The sequence below is a fragment of the Scyliorhinus torazame genome, chromosome 14 (genome assembly GCF_047496885.1).
Source record: "Scyliorhinus torazame isolate Kashiwa2021f chromosome 14, sScyTor2.1, whole genome shotgun sequence".
Taxonomy (NCBI): domain Eukaryota; kingdom Metazoa; phylum Chordata; class Chondrichthyes; order Carcharhiniformes; family Scyliorhinidae; genus Scyliorhinus; species Scyliorhinus torazame.
The window spans coordinates 6,380,160-6,399,309 of record NC_092720.1 but is presented as its reverse complement, the minus strand read 5'-3'; the positions used below and the strand labels follow the sequence as shown (position 1 = coordinate 6,399,309).

Sequence of the window (19,150 nt, the reverse complement as noted above, 5' to 3'; positions counted from 1 at the left end):
GGTTCCCATCCCTGCCATACTAGTTTAAATCCTTCCGTGCGACTCCAGCAAACGTCCCAGCCAGGATATCGGCGCTCCTCCAGTTTAGATGCAACCCGTCCTTCCTGTACAGGTCCCGCCTGCTCCGAAAGAGATCCCAATGGTCCAGAAATCTGAAGCCCTCCCTCCTACTCTCCCAGTTTAGCTACGTGTTTAGCTGTACTATCCTTCTATTTCTAGCCTCACTGGCACGTGGCACAGGGCGTAATCCTGAGATTACAACTCTAGAGCTCCTGCTTTTTAGCTTACTGCCTAACTCCCTGAACTCCTTCTGTAGGACCTCATCGCTCTTCCTGCCCATGTCGTTAGTACCTATATGTACTACGACCTATGGCTGTTGAGCCTCCCCATTCAGGATGCCCTCTGTTCGTTCAAAGATACCCTTGACCTTGGCACCAGGGAGGCGACATACCACCGTGGAGTCTCTTTCTCGTCCACAGAAGCGCCTATCTGTGCACCTATTTATTGCCAAGGAAATGATCACACTGGAGGAAAAATTGTGTCAGCATTATTTGCTTTACTATCAAAAAGATGAGGCTTAAAGGAGATTACGTTGACGTGTATATGAAAATGAGGGATCAATGTCGAGTGGATAGTAGGGAACCACTTTCACTGAGCCAAGAACTCAATCGCCAGGGGCATGAACATGAACTAATTGGGGCAATTTTCGTGAGAATTTGAGAGTTTGTAGTGGGAGTGTTCTCAAATTGGGATGAAGGCATTAAAAGACAGTTTGGTATGTGCTGGAATGAATAAACAACAGACCAAAAACTAGAAAGTGGAATTATGTTATCGGCCGACACAAACGCGATAAGTCAAACAGCCTGCTTATTTTCGTAACCATTCCATGTTTGTGTGATTTTCTTATTTTTAAAAAAGTGTTAATCGTTTTTTAGAATGGGTGGAGAATCTGTGAAAAGTCAAAATTACGCAGAAAAATATAACTACGAAGGATGGAATCTGTGCGGTTCTCAGTAAAATCAGTCAACTCTGGGCCTCCATAAATGATTGATCATGGCATCCAGAGCGAGTCCTGATAATCGGTATCATGAAAATCATGATGTATTACCTCTTAGCAACAGAGAAAGATTAAGTTCCGATGTGTTGCATAGAAAACTGAAAATTCTCATTCTTATTTCCCCCTTTCAAGGCTGTTGCCATGGAATTTACAAAACCTTTTTAAATGGGCAAAACGTGGAGCTGCATCGGAAAGATGCTCCAGTTAATTTGTTCCTTAAAAATTCAGGTGCCTTGATATCCTGGAAGTGTAACTATCGAGTTCCCTGACACAAGTACACCCGATTGCCAAGATTAGTCCTCATGGACAGAAATTGGCAATGGTGGATGTGACAGGGCCCTCCAGCAAGAGGCAGGATTCAAGGCCAATGTAGGTGTAGTCATGGTCGTGATTCGGCCAAAAGGCCTGTCGCGCAGTGCATATTCAGTAATTGTTCCATTCAAAACGAAAGCCAGTGTAGGTAGAGTTCTAAAGCGAGGAATCATAGGTCCTGTCGTCGGTTTCATACCAGGTTCGAGTGGCAAGACCGTGGCGGATGGCAATCCTTCACCAACAATGAGTTTGACCGTTATCATTCAACCTTAACTGTATGATTGAGCCATGATGTGGAGATGCGTTGGACTGGGGTGAGCACAGTAAGAAGTCTTACAACACAAAGTTAAAGTCCAACAGGTTTGTTTCAAACACTAGCTAGTGTTTGAAACAAACCTGTTGGACTTTAACCTGGTGTTATAAGACTTCTTAGTATGATTGAGCGTAGAAAGTTCTGGAGTGTGTAGCAATATTCACGGTTTCGTTGTTGGAAATTAAGAAGACATGCGAGAATTCTAACAACTAGAAAACTATCAGAAAACATGGAAAGAAGAAAGGGAGAATTAGATATATAAGTACATAACAATTGGTGGTTCCTCATTTATAATCACCTGCTCTTGGTACTGCAGATCAGACAAAGAGACAGCATTCTGCCACTGGATTTCCTGAACCTGTTTATGAAGAGATTGACATTGACGAGATTGGACCAGCCCCAGGTAAATATCTCCAATCTTCATGTTTATGGCACTTTTCATTTAAAAACATGCATTTTAAGATTAAAATATGTCTGATTTATAGATTCCCGCTCAAACAGTTCACTGAGCAAGTTGGAATATTATTCAGGCAGCGATTCACATGAATGTGAAGATATAAAAATGCAATGTAGGCCAATATGAGACCTTGTCTCACGTTGTCATTACCCATACCACGAGGCACAGAGGGATAAAAGTAGGGAACAGCCTCATAGTAAGACAAAGATACTTTAAAACACACAGCAACCTAACAATGAACTGGTTTTCGCGTGGGCCCATTTTATTAACACGAACTCCATGCAGAGTAGATATGACAATTTTGATTGGTAACTTCCAATTGATCCATTTTGACTACATCGTTGGGGAGTTATTGGGCACTGCATCTGAGACCATAAGCAGTTATCAGGACAATTATTATCCAGGTAACCTTGTGATGATAAATGTATAAATCCAATGTGTCCTTCAGGATTAAACAATCCTTCTTTCATAGTTTGTGTAGTTAATGGAATTTCTGAACACCGTCTGGGCGTTTAGTTAAACATGAAGGGTGGAACTACAAAACTCCATCCAACTCCGAGCAGCCTTGTGCTCCAATGTTGGAAGTGACAGAAGACACATAAATAATGGGTGAAAAGAATAATATTTGCTTTTACACGATGCATATTAAAGCTGATACCACTGCATTTTATCGAAAGGACATGAAGCCGATAACATGGCTTCAACACGTAGAAATACAAATAAACCACATTTTGCTTACCTACTGAATATTGCAGTAAATGAACCCCCTAGTTTGGTTATCAAGGGCCATTACTCTGATGCCTTTAGTGTATTTTATTTGAATCAACAATCAATAGTAATCATGCCTCTCAAACAAAACAATTTCTGTTATTTGCTGACTGAGAGACAGCTGAATAAATATTAAGAATGATAATATTAATATTATGTCAATTTGCCATGCAGCAGATTCATAGAATTTACAGCGCAGAAGGAGGCCATTCGGCCCATCGAGTCTGCACCGGCTCTTGGAAAGAGCACCCTATCCAAGGTCAACACCTCCACCCTATCCCCATAACCCAGTAACCCCACCAGCACTAAGGGCAATTTTGGACACTAAGGGCAATTTATCATGGCCAATCCACCTAACCTGCACATCTTTGGACTGTGGGAGGAAACCAGAGCACCCGGCGTAAACCCACGCACACACGGGGAGGATGTACAGACTCCGCACAGACAGTAATCCAAGCCGGAATCGAACCTGGGACCCTGGAGCTGTGAAACAATTGTGCTATCCACAATGCTAACGTGCTGCCCGTTCACAAAGAGATTCACTGAAAACTGCTCTTATTTGGCTGTTGATCTTTAGCACAGGGCTAAATCGCTGGCTTATAGAGCAGACAAAGGCAGGCCAGCAGCACTGTTCAATTCCCGTACCAGCCTCCCTGAAAGGGCGTCGGAATGTGGCGACAAGGGGCTTTTCACAGTAACTTCATTTGAAGCCTACTTATGACAATAGCGATTTTCATTTAATCATGTATATACTTTTCTTTTTAGGTTCAATTATTTTATTTGATTCTTAATTCAGAAGATAAAATGAAGATGTTCATTGATTTTTTTAAAATGTTCATTGATTTTTAATGGAGCAGTGAGACTTACTATTGCTTGCGCAATCACCACAAGTTTTACATTATACTGCACTTGTGAATTACGGGTTTACATTGCTTTGGACTAAGTTGTATGCTGCCGATTTATCAGTTGTTAAAAGACAATTTGTTGAAATAAAACAGTAGATAATTTTGTGTGCACGCAGTATCAAATTGAAAACCTTAATAGATATAGTTTAGCTTTAGTTTGGTGTGATGTTGCGTGCTACGATTCCTAAACTTTGGCCAATTGTTTTTAGAAATCTTTAGTCATGCACTCCTCGACGTTTTATCATTCTAGCTTTAGCATGTGCTTGCCTCGATCAGCGGATGCTAAATTGCATGAAAGGCTGATGTTACTTCACTGCCACTGTTGCTTAGTGCCACAATACATGTAAAGGGTTATAAAATAGATTTATGAATGGACCGTTGAATTGGTGTGATCCGCCGTACTGAACGTAGTAATTCCAGTTGTATACTGTAGTATGCTATACAATTTTACTCGCACATATGTGTCGGCGCAGGCTTGGGGAGACTAAGGGCATGTTCCTGTGCTGTACATTTCTTTGTTCTTTCTTATTCATATGCTGATATTAAGCACCTTAGAGTGTCAATAAATTTAAGTATGTTAAAGGAGGTATTCTTGTCAATAATTTATTCTTGAAACAAATCTTTAATACCTCAGAGTTTTATTCAATTTCTGATATTGCCTGAAAAAGAAGCCTCACACAAGGGAAACATGAGTTTGTAAATCAACGTTTCAATACTAGTTAATGCAGATACAGGGCAATGGTAGTCACAGAATTACACTGAATGAACAACACAATTATAATTGTCATCTTAGTTCGTAAAATGGTAAACCAATGCAGCAAGTACAAATCTCGAGGAGAGATGACATCATTAATGAGAACTAAAGCTGAACTGATCAGTAAATAAATCAAAACTATTGAGAAAAATGGCAATAACATTATTGTCAGGCAGCTGCATTTTAACATATTTTAAATTATATAATATAAACAAGGTTACATTAAGGAGAACAAAAGAACATGCACACATCTGGCGGCTGGAATAGGAATTTAGTTTGTAAATGTCCAATATAGCAATTCCGAACGGGTAATATGTTTGAAGCCGTTAACCAATTCATCAATGTTCATTGGTAATAACTGCCTGAAGTTACTTATTTCAATGTTAGTACATGTCTTTTATGCTTAATAAATTAATATATCCCTTGTTCAAACTTCTAGACCATTTTTGATTTTGGGAAACAAATTACAGATAAGTATATTGTCTCTAACGGTGGTAATTGACAACACTGCAGCACCACCATGGATATTGGCATCAAACATTAATGAGATAAAGTTGGAGGATCTTATGTATAGTAAATATGATCAACTAAGATGCTGTATATGGGACCATGAGATGATTTATTCTTTATCTGTACACAGGGTTTTGACAATAAAATATATAATTCAATTTGTGATATCAACCTGTTTCGAAATTCCATCATTCCACATAGAGCCAGGAGCAGTTCAATTGCCCAGGTTATATTTTGGGCAATATTATTCTTTGATGTACTGATAATATTGCTGAAATTGTTTACCAGAGGAAATAAATGCCGTTGAAGTTTTCAAACAATAAAAATAACATTGCAAAATGAATCTATCGTGATTTGATAGCGGGTTACATTCAATCAGGAATGCCAGAAATATATTTGGCTTTACACACAATGCCTAATGTCCTCATTTCGGTTTCCACAGGGAACACATTTACAATTTCTATGAAATCAGGATTCCCCAAAGCGCTTTGCAACAATTAATGTAGATTTTAGTTGATACACCACCAAATTGGTTGTGGAGGCTGGATATATTTCATGTTATTTCCAGGGGATTGCTGCAAGAATTCGTCAGGGTGCACTCGGCCCAACCATCTTCCTCTGCTTCGTCAATGACCGTCCTTCCATGATACGTTCAGAAGCTTGGATGTTTTCTGACGATTGTGCAACATTCAGAAACATTACTGACTCCTCAGACACAGAAGATGCCCATGTCCAATAGCAGAAAGACCAGGAAAATGTACTGAATTAGGCTGACACGTGTCAACTAACATGTCATAGATTATCATAGAATTTACAGTGCAGAAGGAGGCCATTCGGCCCATCGAGTCTGTACCGGCTCTTGGAAAGAGCACCCTACCCAAGGCCAACACCTCCACTTATCCCCATAACCCAATATGCTCCACACAAGTTCTTGGCTAACATTTAATGTGCGAAAAGCTAGTTTGTAACAAACAAGCACTATTCTACTGCTCAAAAACGTAACAAGGAAAGTAGTCCAACCGTAGCTAATGATAGAAATCAAGGATTGTTTTAGACAACATTTAGTGGCCAATAATGTGGTAAGCCTGAGGATTGGGTGTATTTTGGACCTTTGCAAAAGGATCTAAGGAAACAATTAAGAAATGGAAAGAGGAAATCAGAGTGAGAAACATATATAATGGTGTGTAAAATGTTCAATAGATATCATAGAATTTACAGTGCAGAAGGAGGCCATTTGGCCCAGCGAATCTGCACCGGCACTTGGAAAGAACGTACCCAAGGTCAACACTTCCACCCTATCCCCCATAACCCAGTAACCCCACCCAGCACTAAGGGCAATTTTGGACACTAAGGGCAATTTATCATGGCCAATCCACCTAACCTGCACATCTTTGGACCGTGGGAGGAAACCGGAGCACCCAGGGGAAACCCACTCACAGACGGGGAGGATGTGCAGACTCCGCACAGACAGTGACCCAAGCCGGAATCGAACCTGGGACCCTGGAGCTGTGAAGCAATTGTGCTATCCACAATGCTACCGTGCTGCATATGTAAAAAGGATGAAATTAGAAATTTTAATGTCTTCATTACAAGTGGGGACACGAGAAATTTTAATGGGTAATAACAAGATGGCAAGAAAACCGAACTAATAATTTGTGTCCGTTTACACAGAAGGAAATACTAAGAACATCCTAGAAATAATGCAGTTTCTGTATTTTCATAAATTTAGACTGCCAAATTATTTGTTTCCAATTATGCGGCAATTTAGTGTGGCCAATCCACCTAACCTGCAGATCTTTGAGTTGTGGAGGCGAAACCCACGCAAACAGGGGGAGAATGTACAAACTCCACATGGACAGTGGCCCAGAGCCAGGATCGAACCTGGGACCTCAGCGCTGTGAGACAGCAGTGCTAGCCACTGCGACAACGTGGTGCCGAAATAATGCAGTTTCAATAGATCAGTCGAAACAAGGAACTGAAAGATATTAATATTAGTAAACAAAATAGTACATCAATCAGACCGAAAGTAGATAAACCCCCCTGGACTTGATGATCCACATTTCAAAGTGTTGAAAGATGTGGCTGTAGAGATAATGGATGCAATGCTGTTCATTTTCAAAAAAGTATAGACTCTGGAAAGTGTCCTTTAAAAAAAATTAATTTACGGATGTGCCGTCGCTGGTTAGGCGAGTATTTATTTAGTCTCACCCCACAACCCAAAGATGAGCAGATTTGGTGGATTGACCAGGCTAAATTTCCCCTTAATTGGAAAAATCGAATTGGGTACTCCAAATTTATTTAAAAAAAATAACATTTTCAAATTTGCAAATGACATAACACTACGTGGAAACGTGAGTTGTGAGGAAGATGCAAACGAGCTTTAATCGGATTTGTAGAGCGAGTGGGCAAATATTAGGCAGATGGAATACAATGTGGAACATTGTGAGATGATCCATTTTGGTAGGAAATGAAACAAACATACAGCGTATCACTTAAATCGTGAGAGGTCGTAAAGTGTTGAAGTTCAAATAGGCTGTGGTGTTCTTGTTCATGAAAGCTAACCAGTAGGTACAACAAACAATTAAATTACAAATGGTGTGTTTTATTAGAACTTGTTATACGCTGTACTAAGCTTTACTATCAGTATTAAATATGTTGGGGCCAGCTGTTTTTACTAATAATAAAATAATTAAGAATTTTGTAATTAATAATAAAGATTTCAGGACATGTGACTGCAAAATATTGGACTTTCTGGACAACGGGTGGACTCAGAGAAACCAGGAGGTGGGATTTTCCATTCAACAAAGCTGGATTTGTGAAACGGGATGGTGCGGAGAATCGCATGGAAGCCAAACGTTGTGGCCAGCGGCTGGCGTCCGATGGAATACCATGCTCCAGAGCCTCGACATAGGCGTCAAAGCATTCTACTGTGCATGTACAGTAAGTGCCATTGGCATGTCATTACTGGACCTGACCGAGCATACTGCGTGGCGTCCACGATGCTTTGCTTCAGCCAAGAGGAATTATCAAGAATGAAATTCACATGTGGTTTTAAAAAGCGGGAAACAAGGGGCAGCACCATGTCTCAGTAGATCGGACGGCTGCCTCATGGTGCTGAGAACCGTGTTCGATCCTGGCCGCACGTCACTGTTCGTGTGGAGTTTGCACATTTCCCCCTGAGTGCGTGGGCCTCACACCCAAAACCCAAAGATGTGCAGGTTAGGTGGATTGTCCACACTACATTACTCCTTAATTTGAATAAATATTTTTTTTTAAATCCGGAAATAAGTGCAATGCTGCTGAGGGAGACAGAGGAGGCAAGACATGATGGACCCGTTTCCCCAAACAGAAAGATGTTCAACTCGATGAACGTGCAACTGCTGTGTGGCCGTGCGCTGGATTAATTGCATGCCTAATCGTCTCCAGGTTCACTGGCCAGGGAGCCTGGTCGACTGCACCAGCATTCCATCCCACCCCAAAACCAACCCCCTCCCTCATAGACGATCACCCCCTTCCACAATTACCCTCCCTGCGATACCCCTCACAACCCTGCAACTCCCTCCCTGATTCCAACATGCCTCACTATGGGTGCGGGCCCTGGTAGCCAGGTCTGATCCATGGAATGGAGGATGATATGGCTCAATCTGTGATGAGCTCTGGTGCTCCACATCATGTTTCCAATTCTGCCATTGGTTCACTCTCCACGGTGCACTTCAGTGATGCCTGCATGCGAGCTGTCCAATCCATCACAAGGCCCCTCCGAACCTTCAGGTGGAGGGTGGGGATGCGGTGTGGGGAGGGGGCTAAGGGTTCAGAGGTAACGGGATGGTGTACCGGGGCGATGTGCGGTGTCCAATGTGTGGTCTGACCCATGCCTACCTCCAACGACCATACATCAGCTCCCCCAGTGCCTCATCTGCCTCATCCAGCCCAACCCGGGCATCCCCAGTCCATCCCAAACACTGGTCTGAAAGAGCATTGGGGCACGGTGGAACTATTGTGCACAGGTGTTTATTTTGAACTTAACAGGTGAAAATCTTTATAACGGGTTGTCTCCTAGTCCCTAACGCTATCCTGTGCGCTGCACCCATGCCGAATGAACGAGTGTCAAGGGCAGCACGGTAGCAGTGGAGGGAAGCACGGTAGCACAGAGGTTAGCAAAGTTGCTTCACAGCACCAGGATCGCAGGTTCGATTCCCGACTTGGGTCACTGTCTGTGCGGAGTCTGCACGTTCTCCACGCGCCTGCGTGGGTTTCCTCCAGGTGCTCCGGTTTCCTCCCACAGTCCAAAGATCTATAGGTTAAGTGGATTTGCCATGATAAATTGCCCTTCGTGTCCAACAAAAAGGTTACGTGGGATTACTGGGTTACGGGGACAGGGTGGAGGCGTGGACTTAAGTAGGGTGCCCTTTCCAAGGGCCGGTGCAGACACAATGGGCCGAATGGCCTTCTTCTGCACTGTAAATTCTATGATTCTATGATACCTCCCTGGTTTCATGGAATCCTGACACCATGACTAGGTGATTCCCAGGAGGTACATCAGGGGTGGAGGGGGCCTGCGGTGAATCCCGCCGTTTGGCCTGGGTTCCATTTTACGGCTATCTTCTTGACCGAACGTTCATCAATGGGCTCCGCAGTCATTCGGGTGTCCCAGGTGGTGTGGTGCCACCCTCTTCTGCCTTCTGCCCGTTGGATGTGCCAGGGACAGGGGGGAGGAATCCGAGGCGCAGTAGTGTTCCAGCACCTCTCCTGGGGGAGTAACGGGGGTTGCGACCGGAGAGAACGCCTGGGGCTCCTTCTGCCTGTCCTGGAAGCCCAGTCTTGTCTCTCCCAGGGTATCCATGCCAACAGCCATGGAGAACAGGGACCAGGCAGTCTCCCTCTGGCAGTATGCCTCATCTCGCAGTGGCTTTGCAACCTTCATTTTGGGACTGGGTCCGGTCAGCCAGTGACCGGGCAATATCATTGTGGCCTCAGCCATAGCCCATTGAGACTGTGCCAAGTTCTGGAGCGCCATTATATTGTCCAGTTGGCCCTGGTACACAGATGTCTGTGACAGGGCAGCCCTGTCCTGTGTCTCAGCCATGCCCGAAAAGGGTGCCCTAGAGATTGGACATTCTTACCCATGGCGGGTCCCTTCACCCGCAAGGCCTCCACCGTGGACAGAACCTGTGTGATTATGCCCTGGGTGGCACGCATGGTTGGCACTGTCTCCTGCCCTTGCAGATTATCTGACTTCTCCAACGGTACCTGCAGGCCGTTGATGGTTCCTGACAGTCCCTCATGTCGTCCCCGGTTGTGTGTCTGCTTTTCTATTATCGATGGGACAGCATTTTCTTTTTTTCTTTCAAAGGGCAATTTAGCGTGGCCAATCCACCTAGCCCGCACATCTTTGGGTTGTGGGGGCGAAACCCACGCAGACACGGGGAGAATGTGCAAACTCCACATGGACAGCGACCCAGAGCCGGGATCGAACCTGGGACCTCGGCGACATGAGGCAGCAGTGCTAACCATTGCGCCATCGTGCTGCCTGCATTTTACAAAAGCCACAGTGCCTTCTGGGCGGCAGCTAGTTCTTAGGGTCGGGCTGCCCTCCGACCGTCCGCCCCATCGGGGGTTTGTACCTCCACCTGATGTACCGCTGCAACGTGTGAGGTGGGCAGTAGATAATGCCCTAAAAGACTCTTCACTAACATGCTTAATGGAGCCGAGTGTCACTGGGATATTGGGGTTTTGGAGACAGATGTGATGGAATGTCAATGTCATCCCTAGACTAATGCCCTGTGGTGTCTCGGGTTGGCATTTGCGTGTTAATTTTGCTGTCCATTGCCGGCTCCATGCTGGAATGCTCTTGTGGTTGGGGCCAATGGTGGGGGACACCAGAGAGCCACCGCATCGCCAGGTGATCCTGCAAGACCCAAGCCATGACTCATGATTAGATCGCAGGTAGGGTGGTGGGGGATGTGGTGGAAGGTGCTAGTGTGTTGAGGTTGTGGTGAGGGGATGGTGTGGGTGGTGTGGGGACGGCGAGGGGGTTGTGGTAGGATGATGTGGGTGAGGTGGGGTAGAGTGTGGGTGGTGCGTGTGTGGCTTTGGTGTGGGGAGAGGGAGGTGTGGTGGTGTGGGTATGGTGAGGGGAGGTGGGGTGGTGACGGAGTGTATGTGATGGTGTGGGGGCCATGCCATGCATGACATACAAACAACGTAACTCAGCGGGGGAACAATTGGCTGTCCCCTGGTGACCTGAGACTCTGCAAATGCACTCTCCCCGTGCCCACCGACCCGGTGCAGTGCTCGCTGCACTGCAGCAGTGAAAGGCCATAAGACTGGCATTCATCCGCCGGTCTTCTTTCCACTTTGTGTTTATGCACTACCTTCTCCTGGAGGGATGGGGGCTTGTGGGGAGAGAGAAGGTGCACCTTGTTATGCAGTCAGACACGTGCTGCACATGGGGTGGACAGCTGGTGGCTTTTCTGGCCAGGGCACCATGTCATGGGGGGCGTTATGGATACTGGCATGTGGTGCATGGTGGATTGTGCACACACAACCAGCGGGTGGGGTTCAGTTGCCCTCCGGGTGGGGGAAGGGGGTTATTGGTGTATGGGGTGGGGTTGTTGCGAGGGAAACGGTGCTGCCTACTAACTCTGGCCGTATGAGGAGGTTGTGCAGCTAGCTTCTTACAATTGCTGTCAGTGGGGCACATGGCGCTCACACTCTCTGCCAACTGCACTGAGGGCCGGTGTACGGCAGCGTGTGGCAGCCTCCTTCCCATCCCATGGAACAGGGTGGGCTGTTTCTCCTCCATGGCATCCAGCAGGGTCTCGAACTCTGTGATCACAAACCAGGGGTGCTGTTTTTCATGCTGTGGTCTTGTTGGCTGTGTGTGCATGGGGAGTAGCGTGCTAATACGAAGCTTCAGATTGTCAGCCTCTCGAGTGGCAATCCCGACCCCGTCGAATCAGACACCGTTTTTCATTGGAATCGCCCGGGTTCGACGTGGTACCGGCGCTGGCCCAAAAGTAGATCATGATTTGCTCCAGGACCGCCGCCAATTTAATTGTCATAAAAGTCCAGTTAATCAGTCCCGGCATTTACACTTATTCAAAGAAATCCAGAATGTCACTGCATGTCCGCTGGAAATGCTTGTCTCGTGAGGAACTTCGACTTAGAGTCGTTGAGCTGGAAGACACGCTGCAGATACTGCAATTCATCAGGACGGTGGAAGATCTCTGGACATTTTATACCAGGAGGCAGTCACACCTCTTCGGATGGAAGCTTATGATTGTTTTCACTGGTTAGGAACAGCAGGGTGTGAGTGGCAAGAGAGACAAGTATTGGGACTCAGAATATACAATTGAAGGAGCCTCAGCCTTTTAAATTTTCCAACAGGGTCGAGGAGTTTGCAGCCTGCACTCCTGAAATTTGTGGCTTCAGGATAGATTAATGACATGAAAAAAAGGTACCCGAAGGCAGCAGCGATTATAATATAATTGAATTGCACATTCAGTTTGAAAGCGGAGGGACTAGGTCTAAGGCTGCTTGTTAGATTGGAATAAAGGAAATGATCTGGGCAGAGTTTTCTAAGTGTATTAAGCACAAGAGTGTAATTCGCGCGAAATAGTAGGGCCCATTAGGGTCCATAGTTGTACACTTGGTGTGAATCAAAGGACGACTAAAGTGTTAATGTGGATGGAGAAATTAGAGTTCGAGATGAAACTAGCTACAAATACAAAAACTAGTATTGGCATTTTCTGCAGAAATTCAAAAACAAATAAAAAGACCATGGAAATTGATCGTTGTTCCAATGGGCTGTGAAGATGGAGAGTTAGTAATGGAAAATAAGGGAATGGCAATTTAGCTGGACATATATTTTGCGTCTATCTTATAGCAGACGATAAAAACAACATGCCAGAGATGATTATGAATCAGGAGGGGAAAGAGAGGGACGAGCTCACAGCAATTACAGTCACCTGGGAAAGGGTACTGAGAAACTTAGTGAAACTAAAATTTGGCCAGTCACCAGGCCGTTATGCAATGATAGCATCGTCGACATAGACAGCGCAGGAATTGATCTTTGGATGATTGCGGCTGTGCCGGTCAAAAAACCCGCCTACGTATTAGAATCCCATTTTCCAGCACTTGGGCCATTGACGTGTATGCCTTGGCATCGCATGTGCACATATAAATGCTTCTTAAATGTTATTAGGATCTCTGTTACCACCACCGTTTCGGTTCCGCATTCCCACCGCCATCTGTGTGTAAAAGATTTGCCTCACATCCCCTCCAAATCTGCGGGACTTCATTCTGGGGTCATATCACCTAAGATGAAGGTGGGGTATGAAACGTGCATTTTGCGTATGTCATCACTAAGGAGAAGGATTGTGTGGGTAGAAAAACACAAGGGCAGGAACACAGTGATATAATTGAGAAGATTCGCATTGACAGGGTGGAGGGAATTGTAGCCTAATCGGACTAAAAGCGGATAAAAACACAGGCCTAGATGAGATGCATCTTAGACTATTGAGTGAGGGAAGGGAGGTGATTGCAAGAGCTCTGATGTCAATTGTTCAATTCTCTCTGGCCACTGGCGATGTTCTAGATGAAGGGAGGACACCTCATGTTTTGGAGCTGTTTTTGAGTCTGTTCGTGCGTGTTCTCAGACTTTTGTATCTCCTGCCCAATGGAAGAAGTTGGAAGAGTGAGTAAGCCGGGTGGGAGTGGTCTTTGATTATGCTGCCCGCTTTCCCCAGGCAGCGGGAGGTATAGATGGAGCCAATGGATGGGAGGCAGGTTTGTGTGTTGGAGTGGGCTGTGTTAACGACTCTCTGAAGTTTCTTGCGGTCCTGGGCTGAGCAGTTGCCATACCAGGCTGTGATGCAGCCCGATAGGATGCTTTCTATGGTGCACCTGTAAAAGTTGGTAAGGGTTATTGTGGACATGTCAAATTTCCTTACTTTCCTGAGGAAGTATAGGTGATGTTGTGCTTTCTTGGTGGTAGCGCGTCGACATGGGCGGAACAGGTCAGATTTTTGGAGATGTGTAACCCTATGAATTTGAAACTGCCAACTATCTCCACCTCGTCCCCGTTGATGCTAACAGGGGTGTGTACAGCATTTTACTTCCTGAAGTCAATGACCAGCTCTTTTGTTTTGCTGGCATTGAGGGATAGATTTTTGGTGCTGCACCACTCCACTAGGTTCTCGATCTCCCTCCTGTATTCTGACTCGTCGTTATACGAGATCCAGACCACTATGGTGGTGTCGTCAGCAAACATGGAGGTGGAGTTGGAACCAAAATTTGCCTCGCAGGCATGGCCACAGTCATGTCTGTGATGCGGAAATGCCGTAACATGTTGCTGAATAACTTATGGATCATCTTGTGGATCATCTGTCAGATTGGAGGGAGTCATTTGATTTTATTTGATTTATTATTGACACATGTATTAGTATACAGTGACAAGTATTGTTTCTTGCATGCTGTACAACCAATGCATAATGTACATGGGGGAAGAAGCAGAGACTGCAGAATATAATGTTACAGTTTTCGCAAGGTGTAGAGAAAAGATCAACTTAATACGAGGTAGGTCCATTCATGTATGATGGCAATAGGGAAGAAGCTCTTCTTGAGTCGGTTGGTCAGTGACCTCAAACTTTGGTATATTTTTCCTGACGGAAGAAGGTGGAAGAGAGAATGTCCGGGGTGCTTTGGGTCCTTAATTATGCTGGCTGCCTTTCCGAGGTAGCGGGAATTATAGATAGAGTCAATGGATGGGAGGCTGGTTTGCGTTGCTGGTGGGCTACATTCACGACCTTTTGTAGTTTCCTGCGGTCTTGGGCAGAGCAGGCTCCATACCAAGCTGTGATACAACCAGAAAGAATGTTTTTTTTTTATTATTAAATATTTTATTGAAAATTTTTGGTCAACCAACACAGTACATTGTGCATTCTTTACACAATATTATAACAACACAAATAACAATGACCTATTTTATAAACAAAAAATGAATAAATAATAAATAACAAAAATGAAAACTAGCCCTAATTGGCAACTGCCTTGTCACAAGTAACACTCTCCAAAAATATAATTTAACAGTCCAATATATAATTATCTGTAGCAACGACCTATACATACTATACAGTATATATTAACAACCCTGAGAGTCCTTCTGGTTCCTCCTCCCGCCCCCCCCCCCCCCCCCGATCCTGGGCTGCTGCTGCTGCCTTCTTTTTCCCATTCCGTCTATCTTTCTGCGAGGTATTCGACGAACGGTTGCCACCGCCTGGTGAACCCTTGAGCCGACCCCCTTAGGACGAACTTAATCCGCTCTAGCTTTATAAACCCCGCCATGTCATTTATCCAGGTCTCCACCCCCGGGGGCTTGGCTTCTTTCCACATTAGCAATATCCTGCGCCGGGCTACTAGGGACGCAAAGGCCAAAACATCGGCCTCTCTCGCCTCCTGCACTCCCGGCTCTTGTGCAACCCCAAATATAGCCAACCCCCAGCTTGGTTCAACCCGGACTCCTACTACTTTTGAAAGCACCTTTGTCACCCCCATCCAAGACCTCTGTAGTGCCGGGCATGACCAAAACATATGGGTATGATTCGCTGGGCTTCTCGAGCACCTCGCACACCTATCCTCCACCCCAAAAAATTTACTGAGCCGTGCTCCAGTCATATGTGCCCTGTGTAATACCTTAAACTGAATCAGGCTTAGCCTGGCACACGAGGACGACGAGTTTACCCTGCTTAGGGCATCTGCCCACAGCCCCTCCTCGATCTCCTCCCCCAGCTCTTCTTCCCATTTCCCTTTTAGTTCATCTACCATAGTCTCCCCTTCGTCCCTCATTTCCCTATATATATCTGACACCTTACCATCCCCCACCCATGTCTTTGAGATCACTCTGTCCTACACCTCTTGTGTCGGGAGCTGCGGGAATTCCCTCACCTGTTGCCTCGCAAAAGCCCTCAGTTGCATATACCTGAATGCATTCCCTTGGGGCAACCCATATTTCTCGGTCAGCGCTCCCAGACTCGCGAACTTCCCATCCACAAACAGATCTTTCAGTTGCGTTATTCCTGCTCTTTGCCACATTCCATATCCCCCATCCATTCCCCCCGGGGCAAACCTATGGTTGTTTCTTATCGGGGACCCCCCCAAGGCTCCAGTCTTTCCCCTATGCCGTCTGCACTGTCCCCAAATCTTCAGTGTAGCCACCACCACCGGGCTTGTGGTGTAGTTCCTCGGTGAGAACGGCAATGGGGCTGTCACCATAGCCTGTAGGCTAGTCCCCCTACAGGACGCCCTCTCTAATCTCTTCCACGCCGCTCCCTCCTCCTCTCCCATCCACTTACTCACCATTGAAATATTAGCGGCCCAATAATACTCACTTAGGCTCGGTAGTGCCAGCCCCCCCCCCTATCCCTGCTACGCTGTAAGAATCCCTTCCTCACTCTCGGGGTCTTCCCGGCCCACACAAAACCCATGATGCTCTTTTCAATCCTTCTAAAAAAAGCCTTCGTGATCACCACCGGGAGGCACTGAAACACAAAGAGGAATCTCGGGAGGACCACCATCTTAACCGCCTGCACCCTCCCTGCCATTGACAGGGATACCATATCCCATCTCTTGAAATCCTCCTCCATCTGTTCCACCAACCGCGTTAAATTTAACCTATGCAATGTGCCCCAATTCTTAGCTATCTGGATCCCCAGGTAACGAAAGTCCCTTGTTACCTTCCTCAGCGGTAGGTCCTCTATTTCTCTACTCTGCTCCCCTGGATGCACCACATCCAGGGGGGGGGGGGGGGGGGAGGGTGAACAGCCAGCTGTCATGGTGCATATAGGCACCAACGATATAGGTAAAAAACGGGACAAGGTCCTACAAGCTGAATTTAGGGAGCTAGGAGTTAAACTAAAAAGTAGGACCTCAAAGGTAGTAATCTCAGGATTGCTACCAGTGCCACGACCTAGTCAGAGTAGGAACGTCAGGATAGAGAGGATGAATACGTGGCTCGAGAGATGGTGCAAGAGGGAGGGATTCAAATTCCTGGGACATTGGAACCGGTTCTGGGGGAGGTTGGGCCAGTACAATCCGGACGATCTGCACCTGGGCAGGACTGGAACCGATGTTTGCTAGAGCTGTTGGGGAGAGTTTAAACCAATGTGGCAGGGGGATGGGAACCAATGCAGGAAGCTGGAAGGTAGTAAAACAGGGACAGAAATAAAAGGCAGTAAGGGGGTAAGTGTAAGGCAGAGAAGCCATAGTCAAAAATCAAAAAGGGCGACAGTACAAGGTACAGTGACTGAGGGGAGCTCAGTGAATAGGACCAGGAATACTAAAAGAAATAAAACGGGAAGTGAAAACATTAATGGTAAGCGACGCGGCAGGTTGTTACAGGAAGATATGGGTTCGACGACAAGGAAAATTAGGAGAAAGGTTAAGAGGAAATATAACTTAGGAGAGGTTACTGATCGAGGTGTTAAGATTCGGAACAGAGGTAAAAAGGCCAACAAAAGTGTACTTTACCTGAATGCTCGTAGTATTCGGAATAAGGTAAATGAGTTGATGGCGCAAATCATCGTGAATGACTATGATTTAGTGGCCATTACTGAAACATGGTTAAAGGATGGTCATGACTGGGAGTTAAATATCTGAGGGTATCAAACCTTTCGGAAGGACAGAGTGGATGGTAAGGGAGGTGGTGTAGCTCTGTTATTTAAGGATGACATCTGGGCAACAGTAAGGGATGACATCGGTGCTATGGAGGATAAGGTTGAATCCATTTGGGTGGAAATCAGGAATAGTAAGGTGAAAAAGTCACTGATAGGAGTACTCTATAGGCCACCAAATAGTAACATTATGGTGGGGCAGGCAATAAACAAAGAAATAACAGATGCATGTAGAAATGGTACAGCAGTTATTATGGGGGATTTTAATCTACATGTTGATTGGTTTAACCAGGTCGGTCAAGGCAGCCTTGAGGAGGAGTTTATAGAATGTATCCGCGATAGTTTCATAGAACAGTATGTAATGGAACCTACAAGGGAACACGCGGTCCTAGATCTGGTCCTGTACAATGAGACAGGATTGATTCAGGATCTCATAGTTAGGGATCCTCTCAGAAGGAGCGATCACAATATGGTGGAATTTAAAATACAGATAGAGGGTGAGAAGGTAAAATCAAGCACTAGTGTTTTGTGCTTAAACAAAGGAGATTACAATGGGATGAGAGAAGAACTAGCTAAGGTAGACTGGGAGTAAAGACTTTATAGTGAAACAGTTGAGGAACAGTGGAGAACCTTCCAAGTTATTTTTCACAGTGCTCAGCAAAGGTTTATACCAACAAAAAGAAAGGACGGTAAAAAGAGGGAAAATCGACCGTGGATATCTGAGGAAATAACGGAGAGTATCAAATTGAAGGAAAAAACATACAAAGTAGCAAAGATCAGTGGGAGACTAGAGGACTGGGAAATCTTTAGCGGGCAACAGACAGCTACTAAAAAAAGCTATAAAGAAGAGTAAGATAGATTATGAGAGTAAACTTGCTCAGAATATAAAAACAGATAGTAAAAGTTTCTACAAATACATAAAACAAAAAAAGAGTGGCTAAGGTAAATATTGGTCCTTTAGAGGATGAGAAGGGAGGAGATGAGGAAATGGCTGTGGAACTGAACAGGTTTTTTGGGTCGGTCTTCACAGAGGAAGACACAAATAACATGCCAATGACTGATGGAAATGAGGCTATGACAGGTGAGGACTTTGAGAGGATTGTTATCACCAAGGAGGTAGTGATGGGCAAGCTAATGGGGCTAAAGGTAGACAAGTCTCCTGGACCTGATGGAATGCATTCCAGAGTGCTAAAAGAGATGGCTAGGGAAATTGCAAATGCACTAGTGATAATTTACCAAAATTCACTAGACTCTGGGGTGGTCCCAGCGGATTGGAAATTAGAAAACGTGACACCACTGTTTAAAAAAGGATGTAGGCAGAAAGTGGGTAATTATAGGCCAGTGAGCTTAACTTCATTAGTAGGGAAGATGCTGGAATCTATCATCAAGGAAGAAATAGTGAG

The 19,150-nt window shown here is 45.4% G+C and overlaps 1 protein-coding gene across 1 annotated transcript in view; it reads left to right on the top strand.

Annotated features, from left to right (window-relative positions):
• The window catches only part of LOC140389449 (scavenger receptor cysteine-rich domain-containing protein DMBT1-like), a 133,936-nt gene extending 130,830 nt beyond the window's left edge, over positions 1-3,106 (top strand). The window contains exons 15-16 of the mRNA XM_072473585.1: positions 1,999-2,085; positions 3,082-3,106. Coding sequence (XP_072329686.1) covers positions 1,999-2,085; positions 3,082-3,092 — 98 coding nt within the window. The 3' untranslated portion in view covers positions 3,093-3,106. The remainder of the gene's footprint in view (positions 1-1,998; positions 2,086-3,081) is intronic.
• Positions 3,107-19,150: the final 16,044 nt, after the last annotated feature.